The sequence below is a fragment of the Euprymna scolopes genome, chromosome 13, assembly GCF_053919585.1.
Source record: "Euprymna scolopes isolate OS-2025 chromosome 13, ASM5391958v1, whole genome shotgun sequence".
NCBI classification, from domain to species: domain Eukaryota; kingdom Metazoa; phylum Mollusca; class Cephalopoda; order Sepiida; family Sepiolidae; genus Euprymna; species Euprymna scolopes.
The window spans coordinates 98,481,654-98,503,363 of NC_136494.1; the positions used below are offsets into that span (position 1 = coordinate 98,481,654).

A 21,710-nucleotide genomic window follows, 5' to 3' on the forward strand; every position below is an offset into this window, starting at 1 on the left:
TAACCTGTAAAGGGTTGATATGCCGTAAAACAGAAACAACCAACCATCCCACCATTCTTTTTCAGTCATACTCCTGTTCCTCATTTTTGGACCTGTGCTACCATTACATATATATTTTTTTATTTTTATGGTTTAGATAATGCATATTTTATTGTGAAATTACTAATTAGATATATCATAAGTAACTTAAATACATAAAAAAAAATAATTGAATGTTAACAACAACTATCAACCATGATGGCAACCAGTTTCTGCCGGAAGTATTTTGATGTCAATTCTAAGAATAAGAATACATCTGTCTGCAAGTTATGTCCAGCCATCATATCAAAGAGTGGCAAATCAGTGAAATACCAAACTTGATCATTATGTAGCTTTACCACTGCTCGCAAGACATGATCCATTCCAGTGGTGAAAAAAGACACTGCTGAATAAAACTGGTTTCAAAATATTTAAGTGCACAACCTGCATCCATGGAGAATGAGAGGTTCTTTAATACAGGTGGTAATGTGTATGAACCTATGAGGAACAGGCTGTGTCCTGAGAATGGAGAAACTAATGTTTCTACATTACAAGTTAAAAGTATTCAACTTTAAAATGCTGATGAGACTATGAGAGCAGAGAATGCAGGCAACAAGAATAGAAGAGGAAGTAGAGCAGCAGCAGGTGCTTATAGTTATTCCCTTAAGAATTGGAATTTGTACTTTGTAGTTTCATTTACTAAAGCAAAAAAAAAAAAGGCAAAAAGCCATAATAGTAGCCAGACACTTAACAAATGTCAAGTTGGCCGTTACTGGATTAATGTGTTAAAGTTCTCTGATGAGTCACTTGGTTTTGATGAAATGGTTTAAATTTAATAGGGAAGAGAAAAGTAATTAATCGATTGATTACTTCTTTATTGGCAAAGTGGCCAATAAGGCCAATTACCAATTAACCAGTGCACATATCAGGCGAGAAGTCATCACCAGAATGGAATGGTACAAACAGCTTAACGACCACAGGCACTCACTGTTTGGCCACCAATCAGTGAGACAAAGACTAAAATCTCGCAGTAGCTTCATCAATATAGAGGAAATCGATCCCAGGCAAGCTGCCTCCTATAGGATGGAATGATGGCGAGACTATAACAGCAGGAATAAAAATGAAGCCCTACCAGACCCAAAAACACTCCCCCAGGGTTCAAACCTTGGTAGAAAAAACTGGATGACTCTAAATAGAGCCAGAGCCAAAGAAGGCAAAACAAAAGACAATCTCCACAAGTGGGGCCTAGACACCTCACCTTTATGTCCATGTGGAGAGGTACAAATGATGCACCACCTTACGGAAAACTGCCAATTGGGTCCTCATTGCTCAAACCAAGACCTTAAGGAGGAAAACAGCACCGCCATGCAATGGGTTAATTTCTATTGCGATAAGATATGATGATGACCAGTGCACCCCTATAAATAAGGCAAATATATTTTGTTTTTAATCATCATCAGCATCATTTCTGCAGCATCACGAGAGGGTCCTGCAGTTTTACCCAACTTCATCTTACTTACAGCTTCCCGTGTCTTATTCAATTCTTATGGCTGGTTCAGATACTGCTTTTGCAACTTCAATATTTTCTCAATCTCATGAAAACTCAGTATTCAACAATCTCTTATAATAGCGTTTCCAAACATTCCTCTTGTTTTGTTCTTCATCTTTTGTTTGTTTCGTTTCTAGAATCACATTGCCATCTTGAACACATTTTTCTCCAAGAGTATCGAAATGTAAAAGAAAAAAAATGTAATTATTTTTCCCCATAAATTAAACTCTTCATTTTTTGGAATTGATTTATAACAAAAATTAATCTTGCAGAAATATTTGTTTTGAGATAATTCCAAATGATAGCAAAATTAAACAAAGTGCTCCAAGCTTGACCAAAGCTCTCTTATAAAAAACTGTTGGTCACTAAGAAGTGCAAAAACCATGTGAAATATACTGAAGAATATCCACTGTGTGTGGAAAAGCCTGCTTTGGTTTAAAAAAAAAAAAAAAAAAAAAAAGGAATGTTTACGAATGGACTAAGTTTAAAAATGAAATCTTCCGGCATCATTTTTCATTAGAACAATGTAAGCCTTCACACAACCGGAAGAACAGTGGAAACCATCTAATTGAGAACAGCTGTCACGTCCTTCCTTAAAGATTGCTGCCAGAGCAAAATGTAAGAAAAAATGCTATATAGGCCTTAAAAATGGTTTTATACTATTTTTGTTAAATATTAATAAAGGAGGAATCATTTGGACTTAAAATCAATTTAGTATTATGCATGTAACTTGAGAAAAACATGCCTGAAATATGTCAACATTATGTAAATAAATGTAATCAAATTTGATTTAATGTTGTGTTTTCGCTTATTCACATATTGTTGACATGTTTTAAATGTATTTTTCTCAAGTTTACATGTGTAATACTAAATGTATTTTGACTTGAAACAATTCTTTGTTTCTTAATATTTAACAATAACAACGACATAAAACCATTTTTAATGCTTATACAGATTTGTTTTTCATTCTGCTTTAGTTGCAATCTTTGACTCTTACCCGATAGTTGACCAAATCTGATTTCAATTTGTTTGGACTGCTCAAATAATTATTGTATGGAACAAAGTTTTCAAGTGTTGATGAAGTAAACTGTTCAATGAAAATGCATGCTAAAATACTTATCAGTTTGGGCATTGAGTTAGGTTTGAATCAACTTCCATTTTGATTATTCTAATTAGCCGTAATTTGCAAATAAGTCATCAAGTGAACCATCACTTTCTATCATTTTCACTCTCTCTCCCTCTCTCTCAGTCTATCTTATCCTATGTATTGTCTATGACTCTTGCTCAAAGATTCAAAGATTTCAACATCAGTAAGGGGATGGTATGGTCTGCTTCTAAATAATGATTTGAGCAAAATATAGACATTGCATCTCAGGAAAAACATACTACCAAAATTTTTAAATCTTTAATACAACCCATCCACCGCTATGGTTTGGAAATATGGACACTTTCCAAAAAGTTGGAAACACACCTGGATGTTGCATATATCCATTTTCTCATGAAAGCCAAAAATCTCTCAAGGAAGACCCATCCGACCAAAGAACAAATCTATGGCAAACTTCTATGGGCACCATCTATTGTCAAAGCAAGACGTGTTCAGTTTTCAGGCCATTTTATTTTAGAGCAGTAAATGAAATTATTCCTTCCCTACTTCTATAGAACCCTACTACCCATTCAAGAAGTAGAATGTTCACATAACCAGACATCATTGCAAGGGATGCTAATGTTGATAGATGGGACATGGAAATGATGACGGTGATGATGATGATAATGATCACTTTTACTCATGTCTTTCTCTCTTTCATTCGTCTCCCTGCTTTCTCTTTCTGTTTATTAACAAAGGTAATAAAGAAAGAATAAAAGCATTAAAAACATTCCATTTTAGACAAAAAGAAATATCACCACAGGCAATACTGATATTTAACACACAGTTGGAGAAAGAGAGAAATATATAACAAGCAGAAAGAAGGTAATTTTAGATTTTGTCTTTTTACTTTTTATGTTTAACTGCCTTTGCAAACTGATTAAAACTACTTAACTCGAGTTCGACAGATGACTCAACGTGTCACATTTCACATATATATTAACGTACACACACACTGGCACAAATTCGGCTGAAGACAATTATGAACCACCTGTGCAGTGAAAGTGCATAAATGCAAATTCACGCAGACAAAATTAACAAAACTAACTATAAAACTCAACATTGAAATAGTCCATGATAAATAAAAGAAAATATCACCACAAACAGTAATACTATTTAACTCATAGCTGAAGAAGCAAAAGAGAGAGTGAGGAAAGACTAATATTTTTTCTTTTTATTAAAAAAAAATTTAATTGGCTTTGCAAACACCTTTTCCTGATTCAAACAATCTAACCTGGGTTTAATGAATGACTTTGTGGTCTTGGGTCACATTTTCTATAATATATATATTGTTATCACGTTTTCTCATTTATAACCCATCAGTATCGCTATTCATAGCTAGTATTCATAGCTCCAACCTTTATCCCCTTGCTGCAATGTTGCATCTCTGCACCTGTTTTGCAAATATTTTAATGGAATGTTCTTTGATGAACTCATTGCACTTGTACCCCCTCGATGTGCATATCCCTGACAAACCTGCTTAGCAACAAAATCTTACCTCTTCACTGTTGAATGCCAGAAAGCTTTCGACTCTAATAATTTCTTCCCACGAACAGCTAGACTTTGGAATTCCTTTCCTGCTACCTACTTCCCTGATTGTATTGATATACAGAAGTTTAAATGTAATGTAAACCAACATCTTGTTAATCTTTTCTAGGCATGGTCCCAAATAGTAGCCCCTTACGTCGCAGTGGCGATATGCCTTGTTAGGGGTGAACGTGAGGATAAAAAAAGAAAAAATATACATATCCAGGGCAAGAATTGGAATTCAAAACGGCTGGCTGCATCCAAATGTGACCATCAGCTATGTACTTAATCCATTGTGCTAACGAACTCATCTTGACAGTAGAAGGAATTATAATGCTATATATATTTTTATTGTTTACATATTTTTACTATGCTAGCAGTTACTAAGAGAAATCTATTCTTAAAAAATAGATTATTTCTTTATGGTAAGTGGAAACTGCTTTTCCTCTACTATAAGTCAGATACACACAATTCAGCAGCAGATATCAGTGTGGGGACATGTATTACTTATGAATTTAAAAGCAAAAACGATAGTAAAATTTTGAAGCAAAGAATGTCATGTAACCTTTCTTTTTGCATCTTTAATTAAAGGATATGACTACTTTTCTATGCGATAAAATATCTTGGGAATAAAGTGAAGTCAGCCTATTTCTCAAAGCTTACCATCGATAACTTTGAATCTGCTGAATTGATATTTGATTCTAAATAGCCATTTTTTTCTGGTTTTAATCCTTGAACCATGTAATTAAAAAAAAGAAAAGCATATTTCGATATAGATTTTAAATATTCATTCCGCTAAGATTGTTAAAATGAGAGGAACAGCAGCATCAGCTTATGCCGTTGATATAAAAATAAATTGATATTAAAAATAAAAGCACTTTACACTTTTAACATTTTTTGTTTGTTTTTTTTTACGATTTCTCGACTGTTAATTATTTTACACTTTTAATTTTTTTTTTTTTCTAAAATCTGATTTAAATAACAACAAAAATCATGCTGAAACCAATTTCACTTTAAATAATTAATGTGTCCATAACAGAAATTAACCATGTTTAAAACTAACAATCAATTCCGTGTCTGTTTTTTTTTTTAGATGAGGACTGGTTATTCGTGTTATTTGGAATCTTCGGACTACTGTTCTCATCTTGAGTGTGTCATTTGCACAATGTTGTCCAACGGAACGAGAGTGTGCTATCTCCATGAAGTAAATAAAGGGTTTCGTTTGAAATTCCGTCCAAATTCCCGAGTTCGCCAGAAACATTTCCCGAGTTGAACAAAATACACTTAAGGTTGGGGGTTATATCGAGCGAAACGTGAAAATGACACTCAAGATGAGAGCAGAAGTCTGAAGATTCCAAATAATACAAATCTGAAGTATTCATACTATAGGTACCTCCAACACGTGCCACAGTTTTAACCCCCCCTGTATGTAACTGTAATTTAATATTATCATCCTAACTTTTTTACTATCTAAAAGAAACCGCTTCAAATAAACTGCTAATATATTTTAAAAAATTTTTTACAGCATACAAAAATAATGGAAATGCAAGACTAAAATTGTCTTTACATTATTGACGCTTTGAAACAACGTTCCTATGTAGTGACGTTTTTGAAGCCGTAGACATACCCATGTTTTAAAAATCTAGCAAAAATCAAATAAACATTTTTTCTTGATCATTTTTTTTCTTGGTAAAATAATTATTCGAATTAAAACAAACAAACAAACGAACTAACAAAAAAACAACAAAATTCTAAAAAATAATTATTTTTAAAAAGCTTTAAATTATATTAAATTCAAATATTACGTGATATGAAGTTTAAACAAAGATTTTTTTTTAATAACAGGTTTCCAATAATAAAAAAAAAATGCATTCATATAATAGAATATATGACTCTTGAGATAATAAAAATTGCGGGTTTGTATTACTGTACACATAGATTCGAAAAAGTTGTCAAAAAACAAATATAGAACAAATAAATGTTATCAAAGGCAAGATAAGTTACTTTTCTACCTAACTGGATATATTTTTTGTGTTTTTATTCAGTGTAACATGTTTATTCAGCTCGAAAAACATGCAGTGTTTACCGATGTATTGGAAAATTCAAAATGGCAGCCGACTCTCTCTCGGACAGGGTACGTTTGGGAAAAGGTATTATAAATAATAAACTAGACAAAATACTGTTAGAAAACAACCGAACATATGTCAACTTATGTCACGGTAACATATATTGAGCGAATTTCTAACAGTATTTTGTCTAGTTTATTATTTATAATACCTTTTCCCAAACGTACCCTCTCCGAGAGAGAGTCGGCTGCCATTTTGAATTTTCCAATACATCGGTAAACACTGCATGTTTTTCGAGCTGAATAAACATGTTACACTGAATAAAAACACAAAAAATATATCCAGTTAGGTAGAAAAGTAACTTATCTTGCCTTTGATAACATTTATTTGTTCTATATTTGTTTTTTGACAACTTTTTCAAATCTATGTGTACAGTAATACAAACCCAAAATTGCAAAAGCAAAATCGACTAAAAAAATTCATTTGGATTTGATTAATTAAAATGATAGAGGGTGTTAATCAATTTTTGCGCCTTTTTTTCAAAAAAGTATGGATGTCTGTAAAAGCAACATTATCTTCAGATACATAAGACATTAAAGTTAATTTTCTCGTCTGTGTAGTTCGTTAATAAAAATCTATTTGTTTTACAATAGGTAAGTCATATTGTTTTTATCCATTTTTTTTGTAAATTTTATTTATTCATTGTAGTGCTAATGCTCTTCCATTGAAATTGACTCGGACTATATTAAACACACGAGTTGATAACGTTGCTATTAATGTGTATAATGGTGACGTTTTACAGAACGGTTTGAAGATGTGTTGCGGACCAGGATATAAATACCCTAACTCGCTACAAAAGAAAATAATGAAACGAATGGAATGAAGGAAACAAAAACTCAATTGCTGGATAAAATAAACATGTCGTTTATTTTCTGTCGAAAATAAAATGGTTTAGGTGAAACACGTGTTCATTCAGGCGTTGACGATTACATGCGTGGAAAAGAAAGGAATGAAGTTGAGGACGAGAAATGGCCATTCCGCATGTAGAAAGGGAAATAGAAAGGTAGTGTTGGCCTCAGCAAAACCGTGCGTTCATGATAGCAGTCGTCCACGTGGAAAAGTCTTCAAGCCAAGAGCTATGGACACCGAACTTGCCTGGTTGACGAACCCGGGAAGAAAGAGGAAGTTGAATGGTTGTGTTGACTTTTATATCGGGGTGAGTGTTCTGACTGCGCATGTCTGGAATTCCTTTCAGGGGAAGTGATGTTTCCCATGTGTGCGTATGTGTGTATGATGATGTGTATATGCGCGTGTGTGTGCGTATGTGCATGCGTACATGTGGGTGTGTATATGTGAGGAAAACATGTACGAACAAGACTCCCCCTCCTGGGGAGAAAAAAAAATATATATATACAAGAGAAACGTATTTCGTTTTTGTTTTTTTATGTATTTTTCTTTCTTTTTTTTTTAATAAGTTATGTATTGTTTGAAATGCTTTGGCAAATGAACTTTTCGACCTGTTTTTGTTGTTGTTTGTGGTGTGTTGTTTTTTGTAATTTCTTTGTCCGTTTCTGATTGTGTATGTTCTTGTATTGGAGTAGGAGAAACGTGTAATTGTTCGTCTATGAATGCAGTTTTAAGTCTGTCTATTGCAATAGTGTCTTTTTTTTCTCTTTTTAATATCGTATAATACTTTTTACTTCTGTCGAGAACTAAATAAGGTCCGGAATAATTTGGATATAGTGTTTTTTTTTACTGCGTTGTTCCTGATAAAAACGTATTTACAGGTGTGAATATCGCTTGGAATGAAAATGTTTGTGTCTGGCTTTTTGGTTGGAGTAAATTTTAATTGTGACATTTTATGCTTTAAGTCCGTCACAAAAGTTGTCGTTGGGGAAATGTCTGTATTGTTTTTGCAGAATTGTCCCGGTAAAATTAGTGCTGATCCGAAAACTAATTCTGCAGGTGTGCTCTGCAAATCTTCCTTCACAGTATTGCGAATTGCTAGGAGAATGAGTGGCAAATTGTCTGACCAGTCCGATTTGTTTTCGTTCATAGCCAAAGATGCTTTTAATTGTCTATGCAATCGTTCCACCATACCGTTTGTGCAAGGATGGTAGGCAGTAGTCTTAATGTGCTTTGTTCCCAACAAATGGTTGAATTCAGCGAAAAAAGTTGATTGAAACTGTGAGCCCCTGTCCGTTGTGATTACGGAGGGCACTCCGAAAATCGCTATCCAATCTTGTAAAATCGCTCTGGCTATTGTTGCGGCTGATATGTCTTTCACTGGTATTGCTGTCGTCCATCTGCTGAATCTATCGACTATAGTATGGATGTGGGTATGTCCTTTTGAAGTGGACAAGGGTCCAACCAAGTCGATATGAACATGAGTAAACCTAGCATCTGGTATACTGAAAGTTCCTGAAGGTGATTTTGTGTGCCTGTGAACTTTGTTTTTTTGGCAAGGAATGCAAGTTTTGGTCCAACTAATTCATATTTGGCCAAACAAAACGTTCCGCTATTAATTTCACGGTGGCACGTTTTCCTGGGTGGGACAAATTGTGGAAGTGCTGGAAAACTTGTCGTCTGAGGCTGGGTGAAATATAAGAGTGAGGGTGTTTTTGTGAAACATCGCAATAGAAATTTATTGTTCCGAATGGTATCGGCATTTCTTTCAGCTTCAGTGAAGTTTTGTCTATTATAGCTGGGAGCGTGGTATCGGTTAATTGCTCTTGTGCTATTAATTCCATACTTAGTGAAGTGGAATTTACAGAAGCAATTGTTGCGCGAGATAAAGCGTCAGCTACAACGTTTTCTTGTCCTTTTACGTACTGTATATCGGTAGAATATTGAGTCCATATGTCGAATTTCTCGTGGACCATATTTGTCGACGTGTGTGTAGAGCAAATGTTAGAGATATATGAACCGTATAAATGTAAAATTTTCTGCCTTCGAGGAGATGTTTAAAGTGCTTAATTGCAAGGTAAATTGCAAGTAACTCTCTCGAGAAAGTGCTATATTTACTCTGCGCTTTGTTTAACTTGGCAGAGAAGAATGAAATAGGGGTCATTTTGTTGTCAGAAATTTGGTGAATGACAGCTCCTACTGCTATTTCCGATGCGTCTGTCATAAGTGTAAGTTCCGTTGTATCGCTTCTTGGATATACGTAAGTTTGGTGAAGTTTGCCAAAGCAGTTTTTGATTGTTCGAAGGTCTGTAGTGCAGGTCCTTCCAAAACTAACTGTTGGTTTTTGGTTCGTTTTTTTAACAAGTCCATTAAAGGTGCGAGTAACGTGGAATAGTTAGGCAAAAAGCGTCGGTAATAGGTAATTATGCCTACCAAACGGCGTACTTGTCTGACAGATGTTGGTAGAGGGAAATTTGAAATGGCACTTACTTTTTCAGGCAAAGGGGAGATTCCATCCTTGTCAATTAAATGACTGAGAAATTGAACTTCCTGGTGGCCAAAAACACATTTATCGGTGTTTAGTTTCAGGCCGAAATGTGACAGTCTTTCGAAAGTTTGTTCCAGGTGTAGCCGGTGTTCTTCAAGGTTTCTGCTGGTGATTAAAATGTCGTCCACATATGCGAATATGAACGGCAGACCTCTGAAAACTTTGTCAATCAAACGCTGGAAAGTTTGAAAGGCGTTTCTCAGCTCGAAAGGCATCCTTAAGAACTCGTAAAGACCAAATGGTGTGGTCAGTGCAGTTTTATGAATGTCTTCTGCGACTGGAATTTGAAAATATGCCTTTATGAGGTCCAGTTTGGAGAAAATTTGGTTGAACAGATGCCTATATAATTTTAAAATTACAATTGAACAAACCGAGTGGTATAGTGTAAGGAAAAACGACGTTTCTTCGTTTTAATAGCGAAATTCGAAATATTGAATTTCAAATAAAAACAATGGTATCTACTTACTTGTCATGTCGCAGTAATGAAAATATCCAAAAATGACGAAAAACTATTAGGTACAAAATTAATTATTAATGAAAACAGTTTTCGAAGACAATTAGAGAAAATTGAATTTTTAATAAATTAGCCTAAGATTTTCAAACTTTTCAGAAAATAATTACCTCCCTTGTTACAATCCAAATTCTGCTGTTTATTATTTATTTTTATTCTGAGTTTTTTGTTTTGTTTTGTTTTTTAGCAAAACTAAAGTTTCGCTAATTGTCTTTCAAAACTATTTTCATAATTAATTAATTTTCTACCTTTATGTTTTTCGAAATTTTCGGATATGTTTATTATTGTGACAGGAGAATTAAGTAAATACCATTGGTTTTTACTTGAAATTTAATATTTCAATTTTCGAATTTCGGTCTGCCTTCTTAAGCGCCGATTGAGGAATGGTAAAAAAATAAGCATAAAAAGTTAGGCTACGATAAAATAACAATAACAAACAAGTAATTAATTTAATATTAAAATATAACGAATGAGAAAATTTATTATTATTATTTATTTATTTCATTTTTTATTGCTTTTATTAAAAAGGATAAGTTTGTCGTAGTTCTTTTTTAGGAGCAGTTTTGGTGTTGGCGTTTTTTTCTCTTCAGCGGAAGTGAGATCATTGGAAAGTCATGTCAGAAGAATTGTGCGTCTCTCTCTTTCTCTGCCTTCTCCTCTAATGAGAAACAAAGAGAGTGAGAGGAGAACGAAAGCGTGGGGTAAAGCAGTGAATAATAGAGAGGGGGAGAAAGTAAACAAGATTTTGAAAGGGAGAAAAATAAACGCGTGAAAAAAGTCAAGAAAACTTATGTAAACTTTTGATTTCCACTTTTCGGGAGTTTTTTTTTTAATTAAAACAACGTAAAAGTTGCCTCTTCTTCTTTTCTAAAAAAGAAAAAAATAACTGGATTCTTTTTAACACTATTCATGACTGGCAGGTGAGTTCACACTTTTTATTTCAAATAAAAATAAAATAATTATCGCTTGATTAACGGTTCTCTCACATAACTAAAAGAAAAAAAAAAAATCATTTTTTTGCAATTTATTTTCTGAAAAAAAAAAAGGTAACTTTTCGAACTGTTAGTAACAGTTCAAAAAGTTTGTTACAAAACAAATGTTAAACTAAGGTAAGTTTTTACAAAAAAAAAAAAGAAAAAAAAAGAAGGAAAATGTTAACAGAATTTAAAACAAAGATTCCTTTAAAAATAAAGTTACGCTTGTGCGTTTTAACATGATGGGGTGGGGGTGGGGGGCTTTGTTAACTCTTCCCTTGCCGCGGACGGAACTCTCCTGAAATGAAAACAACAAAATGTTAAAATGTACAAATACTAATAAAGCTTGTGCAGTATTATTGCGTATTATTATTGGATATTTGTACAGACATAATCGATAGATCGTTTTTTTTTTATTTGTGGTTTTAAGTAAAAACAACAGTACTTATTTAATTGTCATGTCGAGAATAGTAATATATCCAAAAATTACGAAATTGTGTTTTTAGTATGAAAAAGTCTATCGTTGTGGTCTGTTTTAGACGTCAGCCATTAAAGTGGCGAGAAGCAGATAAGTATTCCCCTGTATTTGCAATCTTCAAAGCGTTCACATGTAGGTAAGATGCAATCCCCCCCCCCAATTTTCCGTAAAAATTGCTTTTAACTATAAATTACTTTCTACTTGGCGAATTTTCGTAATATTTGGATATATTACTATTTTCGATACGACAATTACGCACGTAATATTGTTTTTGCTAAAACCGGTATATATAAAAAAAAAAAAAAATCGATCTGTCGCCTCTTTCTCAACAAGCATCTTATTGATTAACATTTTCAGCATCCGGAATCCCTCACCCCGAAATTGATATATTGCTATTTTAGGCAATTACGTGTGAAAACCTAAAAAAAACCAAACCCTCCTTATTAAGCTATTTTTGTGGGAGAAAAAAAGAACAACAATTTTATAGAACGAACGATAACAATTTTACGGCAGGGGCGGAGGGGAGGGGGTCGTTCAAATGCGCCCCCGTACTGTTTTTTTTAAATGGATTTATCACTTATCAAGGCCCGGAGGCCACTTGAGGATAAGGGTTAATTAGTGTACAGTTTACAGTACAGTACAGTACTACAGTAGTCAAGGGGAACATGTCGTCATCTTTAGTAGTGGAAATTTGGTCAATTAAGGGGCAGAAATTTCGTGAAAATAGTGAATAATTCCACCCCATCTTTCCAAGCTTATAACTCCTCGAAAAATGCAATTCAAGCCCTAATTTTTTTTTCAATTAAAGGAGCAAGGACCAAGGTTTCATTAAAAAAAACAACAAAAAAACAAAACAAAAAAACAACGTGTTTTTTTTTAAAAAGGTTTTAAACTTCGGACTTTACAGGTAAATTTCTAAAAAACAATACTTTTTTTTAAAATTTGAATATATTATTTATTGACCTTTTCTCTTCAATTTGTGATATATAAGACTTTGGTACATAAATTAATTAGTTACTTTTTAATAGACATTTCAAAATGGGAGGCATGAATTATTCGACCCCCTGTCTTTCCAAGCTTATAACTCCTCGAAAAATGTAATTCAAGCCCTAATTTTTTTTTTTCAATTAAAGGAGCAAGGACCAAGGTTTCATTAAAAAAACAAAAAAAAAAAAAAAAAAAAAACTTCGGACTTTACAGGTAAATTTCTAAAAAACAATACTTTTCTTTGTTTTAAATTAGAATATATTATTTATTGATCTTTTATCTTCAATTTGTGATATATAAAACTTTGGCACATAAATTATTTACTTTTTAATAGACATTTCAAAATAGTGGGGGGGGGGCGTGAATTAAAAAAAAAAACGTTTGTCTAAAATATTATATTCGATTTATTGGAAAGAACATAAAATTTCACATTGACCCTGAAAATATCGTAAAAATAGAATCAATAGAAAAATTTTGATAGACTTTTAAAGTTTAAAAATTTAAAAATATTGAGTTCGGAAAATTCATTACTGTTTTTTTTAAAAAAATATTTCTATTATTTTTAAAACAACTTTAATAGTTTATTTTGGAAGTATAATCACTAAAGAAAATAAACAACCCACTTTTAACAGAGAAATTACGAGATTTTTATATTTTATTCGCAGTTTCGTGTTAGAGGTGTCAAAAATTCCTACAAAAATTCTGATACACCCCGGGATGGCTCATCAAGAATTTGATCACGTTGAACTTAAAGTCATCGATATTTGTAGTCAGTTGGAAAGCAAGAAAAACAGGTAATTAAGTAGATTAGAGCCCAGACGAGCAGAGCCAGAGATCACTTGCCATGAAAATAACGATAAAATAGAGACAGGCTCGCAACATCTCTTCTGTGAAAAAGAGGTTGCAGGGAAGAGAAAAGCCCCCCACCCCCACTAGGCTATGAAGTCTATTTTGAACTCTGTCAAGGCAGGATAAGCTGGTTCGAGCAGCTCCTGCCCAGATGTGGCAACAGTACACCATCCTTGAACGTACTTGGCTCTTAATTGCATCAGAAGTGAGATATCTACTGGAGGTGGAGAGCGGTAGAACGATCCCACCATTTTCCTTTAAATAAAATAATTATTTTAGAATTTAAGGCAGGGGATCACAGGGTCAGTTTCGCATATAAATTTAACGTAAAATGATCCCCAATTTCCGGACTATGCTAGCATTTTAGGCAATTAACCAGTTGTTTAATTATTTCTGAGGACGAACTTTTGTAGTTGCTAAATGAAGTTTCCAGATAAAAAAAAAACAATGGTTTCTACTGATTTTTTTTTTGTCAATTCTAATAAATTACAATGGTAGCTTCCAAATTATGCCTGAATATTCCTGAAGAAGGTACTAAAGAAAAACAACTTTGATCGTGTTAGCAGGTGAAAATTGCGGCCATCTTGTTTAAATCGAAATGGAAAATTATCCCCCTTTTTGAACTCGCCTGTGTCTTATACGATCGTTTTCATCAAATTCTGTTTTCTATTTTCTTTAATAAATAATTTTCTACCGTATCGATTTTCGTAATTTTTGGATATAATCATCTTAAAATACGTGGAATACGTAGATACCGTTGTTTTCATGTGAAATTCAGTTTTACGGTTTCCGAAATTTCGTCCAAATAGTGTAGAAGCGCCATTTTTGCTATGGGAGATAAATTCTGTACTATTTTTATAATGGGGGGGGGGGTATAGTTATTTTAGGCGATTACGTATTGTTTTTGCTAGTCGGACACGATGAAAAAAGAGCGCACTTATGCTTTACTGTCACGGGAGAACTTTTTGGGTTTCAGTTTCAGGGGGAGACAATCCAATTTCAGAAGAACATTGACAATACACAAAACAATACAATAGCACAAAATAATACATTAATTATATGAACATTTATTGAATATTTTAATTCAATAAATGTTCATATAATTAATGGAGAAAATATAAGTTTTTTTTTTTAATATACAAAATAAATGAAAGTTGTCAAGGTTATGAACAGTATAAAATGCGTTTTTTTTTTTACACATTTATTGAATTACTAGCATTTCAGCCCGGCGTTTGGAGGTGTATGTTGAGCAAAAAAAAAAAAAAACGGTCATTTTTTTTTTTTTTAACTTTGACCCCTATTATGACCCCTTAACATTTATTGTTTTGGGCTCAAATCAAGTTATTAAGTTAAATCCATGTCCAAGGAACCTATATCTAAAATTTCAAGTGTTTAGACCCAAAATTGTCGGAGTTTTGTAGAGTTCTCAAAAGTCAAATCGTTGAACTTTGGCCCCTTAACAGTCAAATTTCTGGCCGAAAACCAATCACATAGATTTCCCCAAATCTCAGTACCCTATATATCAAATTCCGAGTCTGTAGACACACAGATACACAGATACACAGACACGTTCACTTTTAGAGATATACTAGCATTTCAGCCCGGCGTTGCCCGGGTGTTTGGATGTGTCTGTTGAGCAAAAAAAAAAGTGGTAGTAGGAAGGCAGTCTCGAACCCGTCACGCAAAGGAGGAAAAGAACAGGGAAAAAACTTGACGTCTATGCTGGTACGACCACCGCCAAACCGGAAGTGACATTTTGAAAAATTAAGGCTAGACAATCGAAAGGAGAGGATGACTTTCAAAAATATCGGCGAAAAAAGCGACACCAGTGCCCAGGTAAAGGTGTTAATGTTTTTAGCCAATTTTTCGATATTTGTCGTCTGAAAGGTCGAACTTCAAAACGATACTGATCTTGAGAAAATCTGTCGCCTCTGTTGAAAGTTTTGGGCAAACATACATACATACATACATTTATATATTGGTAACTAAAAATTTTCGACCCAAACCGATGAAAAAGCTTGCCCTATCTCTGAATACCCTTTATGTAAAATTTCAAATGTTTAGGCCAGAAATTGTCTGAGTAATTTGGTAGAGACCACAGGTCAAATTTTTTAAAACTTTGACCCCTATTATGACCCCTTAACATTTGTTCTGGGTTTAAATCAAGTTATTAAGTTAGACAGTTATTGCGTAGGGAAATGGAGACACACAGACACGTTCACTTTTATAGATATATAGATTGAAAATAAAATGAAGAGAATTATAATACAAAATAGAAGTTTTTAGTGCTTATTCATAATCTTCTATCTTCTATTTGAATGCGAGGGGCATGAGATCCCGAAGCAAGGCTGCTCACGTGCTGAGGTATCTCGTGGCCTTGAGGTAGACATAGCTACTTTGCAGGAGACCCACTTTGTTGGGCCCGGGGATTGCGATGTGCTGGTAAACGACTTTGACGTTTACTCAGTATATGGAAATTCTTATAGCTGTGGGGTTTCTGTGCTAGTGAGTCGCACCCTAGGTGCGGCAGTTACTGTGGTCCACGCACTCATGGAAGGTTGGTCATGGTCAATGTTGCCGTTAAAAGCGGTAAGTTCCGGATTTTGGCTGTTTACGCGCCCAATATCGCTACAGAGAAGGTTTCCTTTTTTCGGCAGGTGGGGGTGTTTCTTTCGGCGGGTCCGGAGCGGGTAGTTTTAATGGGGGACTGGAATGCCATCCTGGACCCCAAGATAGATAAGGTCGGGGGGAATAGAGGGTCGGAGAGGTGTGAAAGCAGCCTGGCTGACCTGATGACCTCATGTGATCTTGTTGACAGGTTCCATCTGGATCACCCGGGGAGGGAGATGTGGACGTGGCAAAATAGCGTGGCCTCCGGTCCAAATACTTACTTGGACAGGATGTTAGTTAGAAGAGGCGGCATAGATTTCTTATCTTGTCTCACGTTCCACTGGCTAGGTCATTCAGACCATAAATTAGTAATGGCCCATTTGAGAGTAGGTAATAGGCCTTGGTTAACTGGCTACTGGAAGTTGAACGTCTCCTTACTGGAGACGAACGACTTCCGGGAACAGCTGACAACACTAATTCAGCGGGAGTTAGTGGGGGCGGTTACTGGGAATAGCTGGTGGGTTAAACTTAAGGCTACCATTAGGCTCTTTTGTGTCCAATATAGCCAACGCCTCGCGTTAACTAGGACACGGACCAAAAGACACCTAGATGATAGGCTGACCCGGGCGGTGGCTGGTGGGGATCTCCTAGAGATAGCAGTAGTTAAGGGGAACCTCCAGCGCTTGGCTAGCGAGCGTTATGAAGGTCAAGTAGTTAGAGCTAGGTTAAAAAGAGTCTAACGAAACCGTGAACGTTGACGCTGTTGAGCGTAAGGCTGCCTTAAGACGTGGCTCGGATGAGTACATTCGGAAGGCGAAAAACCTGGAAGGACATACCCTCGTATCGACTTGAGAGATTTGCAATGGGTTTCGTCAACATCTGGAGGAGCGCTTTGCCCAACTACCCAGACTCCGTGGCCAGGAGTTTGGCAGCTATTTAGCCGGCTCGCCCCGCCTTACTGCGGCCCGAGCAGCTAGCTGTGATGGGATGGTTACGGAGCGTGAAGTCATTACTGCGTTGAAGCAGGTTGGCCATAACAAATTTCCAGGGCTCGATGGTCTGCCCTACGAACTGTATTTGAGGCTGTCGCCCATGTTTGTTTCTCTTCTGACGGGTGTGTTTAACCACTGGTTTGCACAGGGATCCATCCCTGGGCAGGTAACCAAAGGAGTGGTCACACTACTGAAGAAAAGAGAGCGGTATGGGGGGGATAGGACTTAGATGATTATAGGCCCATCACTCTGCTAAACACAGAGTTGAAGATTTTGGCCCGCGTTCTTGCAAACCGACTGCAGGTTATCGGTGACTTGGTCGAACCGGATCAGACTTGTTCTGTGAAGGGAAGATCGATTCAAAACAACTTGCACTTGGTGCGCACGATCATAGAGGGGTTAGAAGACGACACAGGAGCCGCGCTGATCAATTTAGATCAGTCCAAAGCGTTCGATAGGGTCAACCATGGTTTCTTGGAATCCGTTATGGAGACCGCCGGCTTTGGTCCGGACTTCCGCAAGTGGATTTCCGTTCTGTATCGTAATCCTGCGGTAGCGGTACAAGTAAATGGTAGGTTGTCAAAGTCTTTTGGGGTCTCTCGGTCGGTGCGCCAGGGTTGTCCGCTGTCGCCTCTGTTGTATGTCCTGGCGTTGGAGCCCTTCCTTCGCAAATTAAGGGACGAGGCGACTAGACCAGTCCTGCGCGGCATAGCTCTACCTGGCGGCAAATTCGCCAAGGTGTCCGCGTACGCTGATGATGTCACCGTTTTTGTAGGGTGAAGGATTGATATTAAAGCGGTGATGGAGGCGGTCGCTGAGTATGAAAGTGTCACAGGGGCTGTAGTCAATCGCAGCAAGTCCGTTGGCCTGCAGTTGGGCACCTGGACTGGGGTAAACTCGCTTCCAGATGGGTTCGGCTGGACTGATGGCCCGATAAAGATTCTTGGAGTCTGGTTCGGGCCTGGACTCCAGCTGGACAAAAATTGGTCGGAAGTACAGACGAAGGTCGAATCGTCAGTAAGGACTTGGATTCGCAGGGATTTATCCCTGAAGGGTCGTGCGGAGGTGTGTCAAACTTACGTCTTTCCGTTGATCCTTTACCGCTTGTCAGTACTTCCTCTGCCTGTGGACCGCTGTAAGGCTTTGGAGCGACTCCTTTTCAAATTTCTTTGGAAGGGGGGAAAGCCGTATGTCCGTAGACAGGTCTGACACAGAAACTCAGCGAGAGAGGCTTAGGAATGCCTGACTTGTTAAGTCATAAGTACACTGAAAGATTGGCGTTCCTGAGTCGGACACTGCTTGAGGAATTGCACTGGGTACCAGCTGTGGAGCAAGTTTTTCCACAGCTCTTATCCTCCCCTGCTGCCAAAGGTCGCAGAAGACCGGTGGGGGAATGGCAGTTCCTCTCCTAATGCCGAGCCGCCCTTAGGGCATTGCCGAGGTCCAGTGACCTTGCCACGGCCTAGGAGGAGGCTATATCGGGATTTAGTGGTGGGGACCGCAAAAGATCCGCTGGTTGAGCGGCTGCACATGTCGAGGGATGAGGTCCTCGCTCAGTGGTATTGGGCGCCAGCCAGAAGCTTTTTAAACAATTCAGAGTTTTCCATAACATGGAGGCTGGTCTGGAATGCGCTGCCACTTTTTAGTGTGCTTGCCAGGGACTGCAGGAGGGATGAATACATTCCCTTTTGCCCCCGCTGCGAGGATGATGAGGATGAAACAAGGGATCACGCCTTTTTTCTTTGCAGCGGAATTCGGAGGCTCTGGGAGTACGTCGGAGAGGTAACGGCTCGCATCGACCCTGAGCGGTTGGTGCCGCTTGATTTGGCGTATGTCGTCGACAACATGGATACGCCGTTCACTGGGAAGAAACGGTTGGTGTTTCTCGCGATCCTAGCTGTAGCTAGGTTAGTGACGTGGGTTTCACGTCTCAACATTGTCTATGAGGGGCAAGCTGTTTCGGATTGGGATCTGGTCGCTTATTTTAAGCATCAGCTTAAAGTAAAGATCAGATGCGATTGGAAAAGATTGCACCGCATAGACTTTGATAGGAGATGGGTGCACAACACTAGTTTGTGCATCCGACGAGGCGCTAGGTTTAGGTTTGTTTTCCCACCCTAGTGGTATTTGTCAAGCGGTGCTAAGGTTCTACGGAACCCAGCCCCGAACAAAGTTATAGAGTAGGGATAGTTAGGTCCTAACCACCACGAGTGGAAAATTCTTTATTAGGTGCTAGACTAGGGCAAGTATGAAAGTTGATCCCGTCTCCGATTTTATTTTTCATCGGCAATAGGAGAGCTTCCAAAAATGGCCAGTCCACCCTTTGTTTTGTCCCCGGTCAGTTGCCCCTATATGTACAGTTATCTTGGAAGACACCGTCCATTCCCTATGTTACCCATCCCTATCTAATTTGTTTTTCAAATATCGTCCCTAGGTCCCCCATTCCCCACGAGGGAACGACCTGCTTGCTTTCGACCTTCGGGACTGGAAGACAGTGGGCGCTCCACATTTATAAGTAGGCTGGGAGAATCCCTTACTAACCCGTCCCCATAGACATTTTGTTTAGTTTTCTTTTTCTTTCTTTTTGGGTGTATCTTAGTTTGCCCCTCTCCCCATCATCTCATCCCTCATTTAGTCCTATTTTAATAATATTAAAAAAAAAAAAAAAACCCTTTTTGTTTGTACATATGATTTTGTTTATATGCAAATATTTATTTTTTTCCAGAATGTAGACAAAGCCGACTCATACGCTGGGGAGATTTTAAGTAGATAAACTCCATGGTAAGAATGAGGTATTATGGTGATAGTGTCTTAGTGTTGGGGAGCTAATAAAGTCTTTCAAAGACCTAGAAACTAGATTAGAATGACCCTCGACCCCCACTCCCCCTATCGGCTCCATGCCTAAGTTTTTTGGACCCCAAATGAGGACCTGGCAGTAAATAATGCCAGGCCCGGGGCCAAGCGCTAAATACATATCTTCTATCTATATCTATATATATAAAAGCGAAAATGTATGTATATATGTGTGTTCGCTTTTTCTCTATGTCTACAAAAGGCTTTTTTGGCCGGCATTCTCGGTGGGCTCGCTCCTTCTTAAAACTTTTTATATGCTGTCTAAATAATAATATCTACGACTAATGAACTCGGGTCGCAGCTATCTTTAATTTACCTGACTTTTACAAGCTATTTTCGAGATATTTTTTGATCGCCGCGTAGCGGGGAAAACAAACTGGCTTTCAACGCAAAACTAGGTCAAACATCACGCAATTTGACGTTGTGACACCTGCTAATTTCGGTTTATAAACGTCAACTTAACACTTATCAATTCATCTGTTTCCGTGGTCGAGATGGTTAGGTGGCAGGTTTTTTTTTTCCATTTCCTTTTCACCACCGCGTCAAAGGTTCGGGGTTCAAGCCTACTCTTCTACTAAAACATTTTTTTTTTCTTTTACACCTCCAAACACCCGACCAAGGTTTTTTTTTTTTTTTTAACAGGGTTGTTTTAATCAACGCCCCCCCCCCAACACACACACCTCCAAACCCCCGGGCAACGCCGAGTACCCCCCGCTAGTTGCACATAAAGGAAAATAAAAAAAAACTTTTATCGTGTAACTACTTGTCACGGAATGGTATATTAAAAAAAAAAAAATACGCGAAAAATGAACAAAGTTTTTTTTTGTGCAAGTGCACTTATTGATCCGTGCTAATTTTTAGTAGTATTTTCAAGTTTAATGATATCTCTTTTTGGTAAATTTTTAGTTTATCGACCCCTCGACATTCAGCTTTAATTTGTCGACTTCGAAAGGTTTTTGGGTACGCTGAGAACACATATCGCATTTATTTTTTGCGCAAGCACGCAGTTATCCGTATTTGAAGACATTCAGTATCCAACGTAATCCCTATCATTTTTAATGGCGGCCATCTTGTTTTCCAATAACGAAGAAAGGCTAAATATGCTACATGTAACTGGACTCTCCCCCTCCTCACCACCGGCGTTGGCGCAAAAATAAAAGTTTATTGGGGGGGGGATCTTGAGCGAAAGGAAAGAACGTAAAGACAAGAAAAATTAATTAAAATTAAAAATAGTATTTAAAGTAATATTTATTAAAATAAATTAAAAGGTAAATATTACCTTTCGCTACAACAGAACATCGGCCACTAATTTGTTTTTTAGGGATATTGTAGGAATTGAAATTGATTTGACTTACCGGGGGTGGGTCGGAGGGAAGAAAAGACACTGAACTGCTGTTTTGCCGTTACTGAGAAACTTGGTGTCTGTTTCCTACTAAGTTAAATAGACATTCTCGTTGGAATTCTCGCCACTGAGAGTTAGTATGTATAAAAGGAGTTGTCTCACTACGGGTTAGTGATTAGTTAAGCTAGTTACCTAGCTTCTCTTAGACTAATCATCTCGTTACTGTTGTTCGGCAAACGTTACCAGTTAATTGTTACCTTTACAAGGAAAGAAAAGACTGCTTGTAAGCAACGTCACCATTTCGTTGCAAGCCCTTACTGCCTTTTCTTACCCCCCCTCTTCTTGTTGGTGAAATA

The 21,710-nt window shown here is 37.0% G+C and overlaps 1 protein-coding gene across 4 annotated transcripts in view; it reads left to right on the forward strand.

Moving 5' to 3' along the window:
* The first annotated feature begins 10,953 nt into the window (after window positions 1-10,953).
* The window catches only part of LOC145292105 (LIM and senescent cell antigen-like-containing domain protein 1), a 314,593-nt gene continuing 303,836 nt past the window's right edge, over window positions 10,954-21,710 (forward strand). For 2 of the 4 annotated variants that reach the window (XM_080138195.1, XM_080138201.1), the window contains exon 1: window positions 11,736-11,857. In XM_080138195.1, coding sequence (XP_079994321.1) covers window positions 11,751-11,857 — 107 coding nt within the window. In that variant the 5' untranslated portion in view covers window positions 11,736-11,750. Of the gene's footprint in view, window positions 11,190-11,735; window positions 11,858-21,710 lie in introns of those variants that run through there. The other 2 variants (XM_080138205.1, XM_080138200.1) reach the window with 2 other exon arrangements.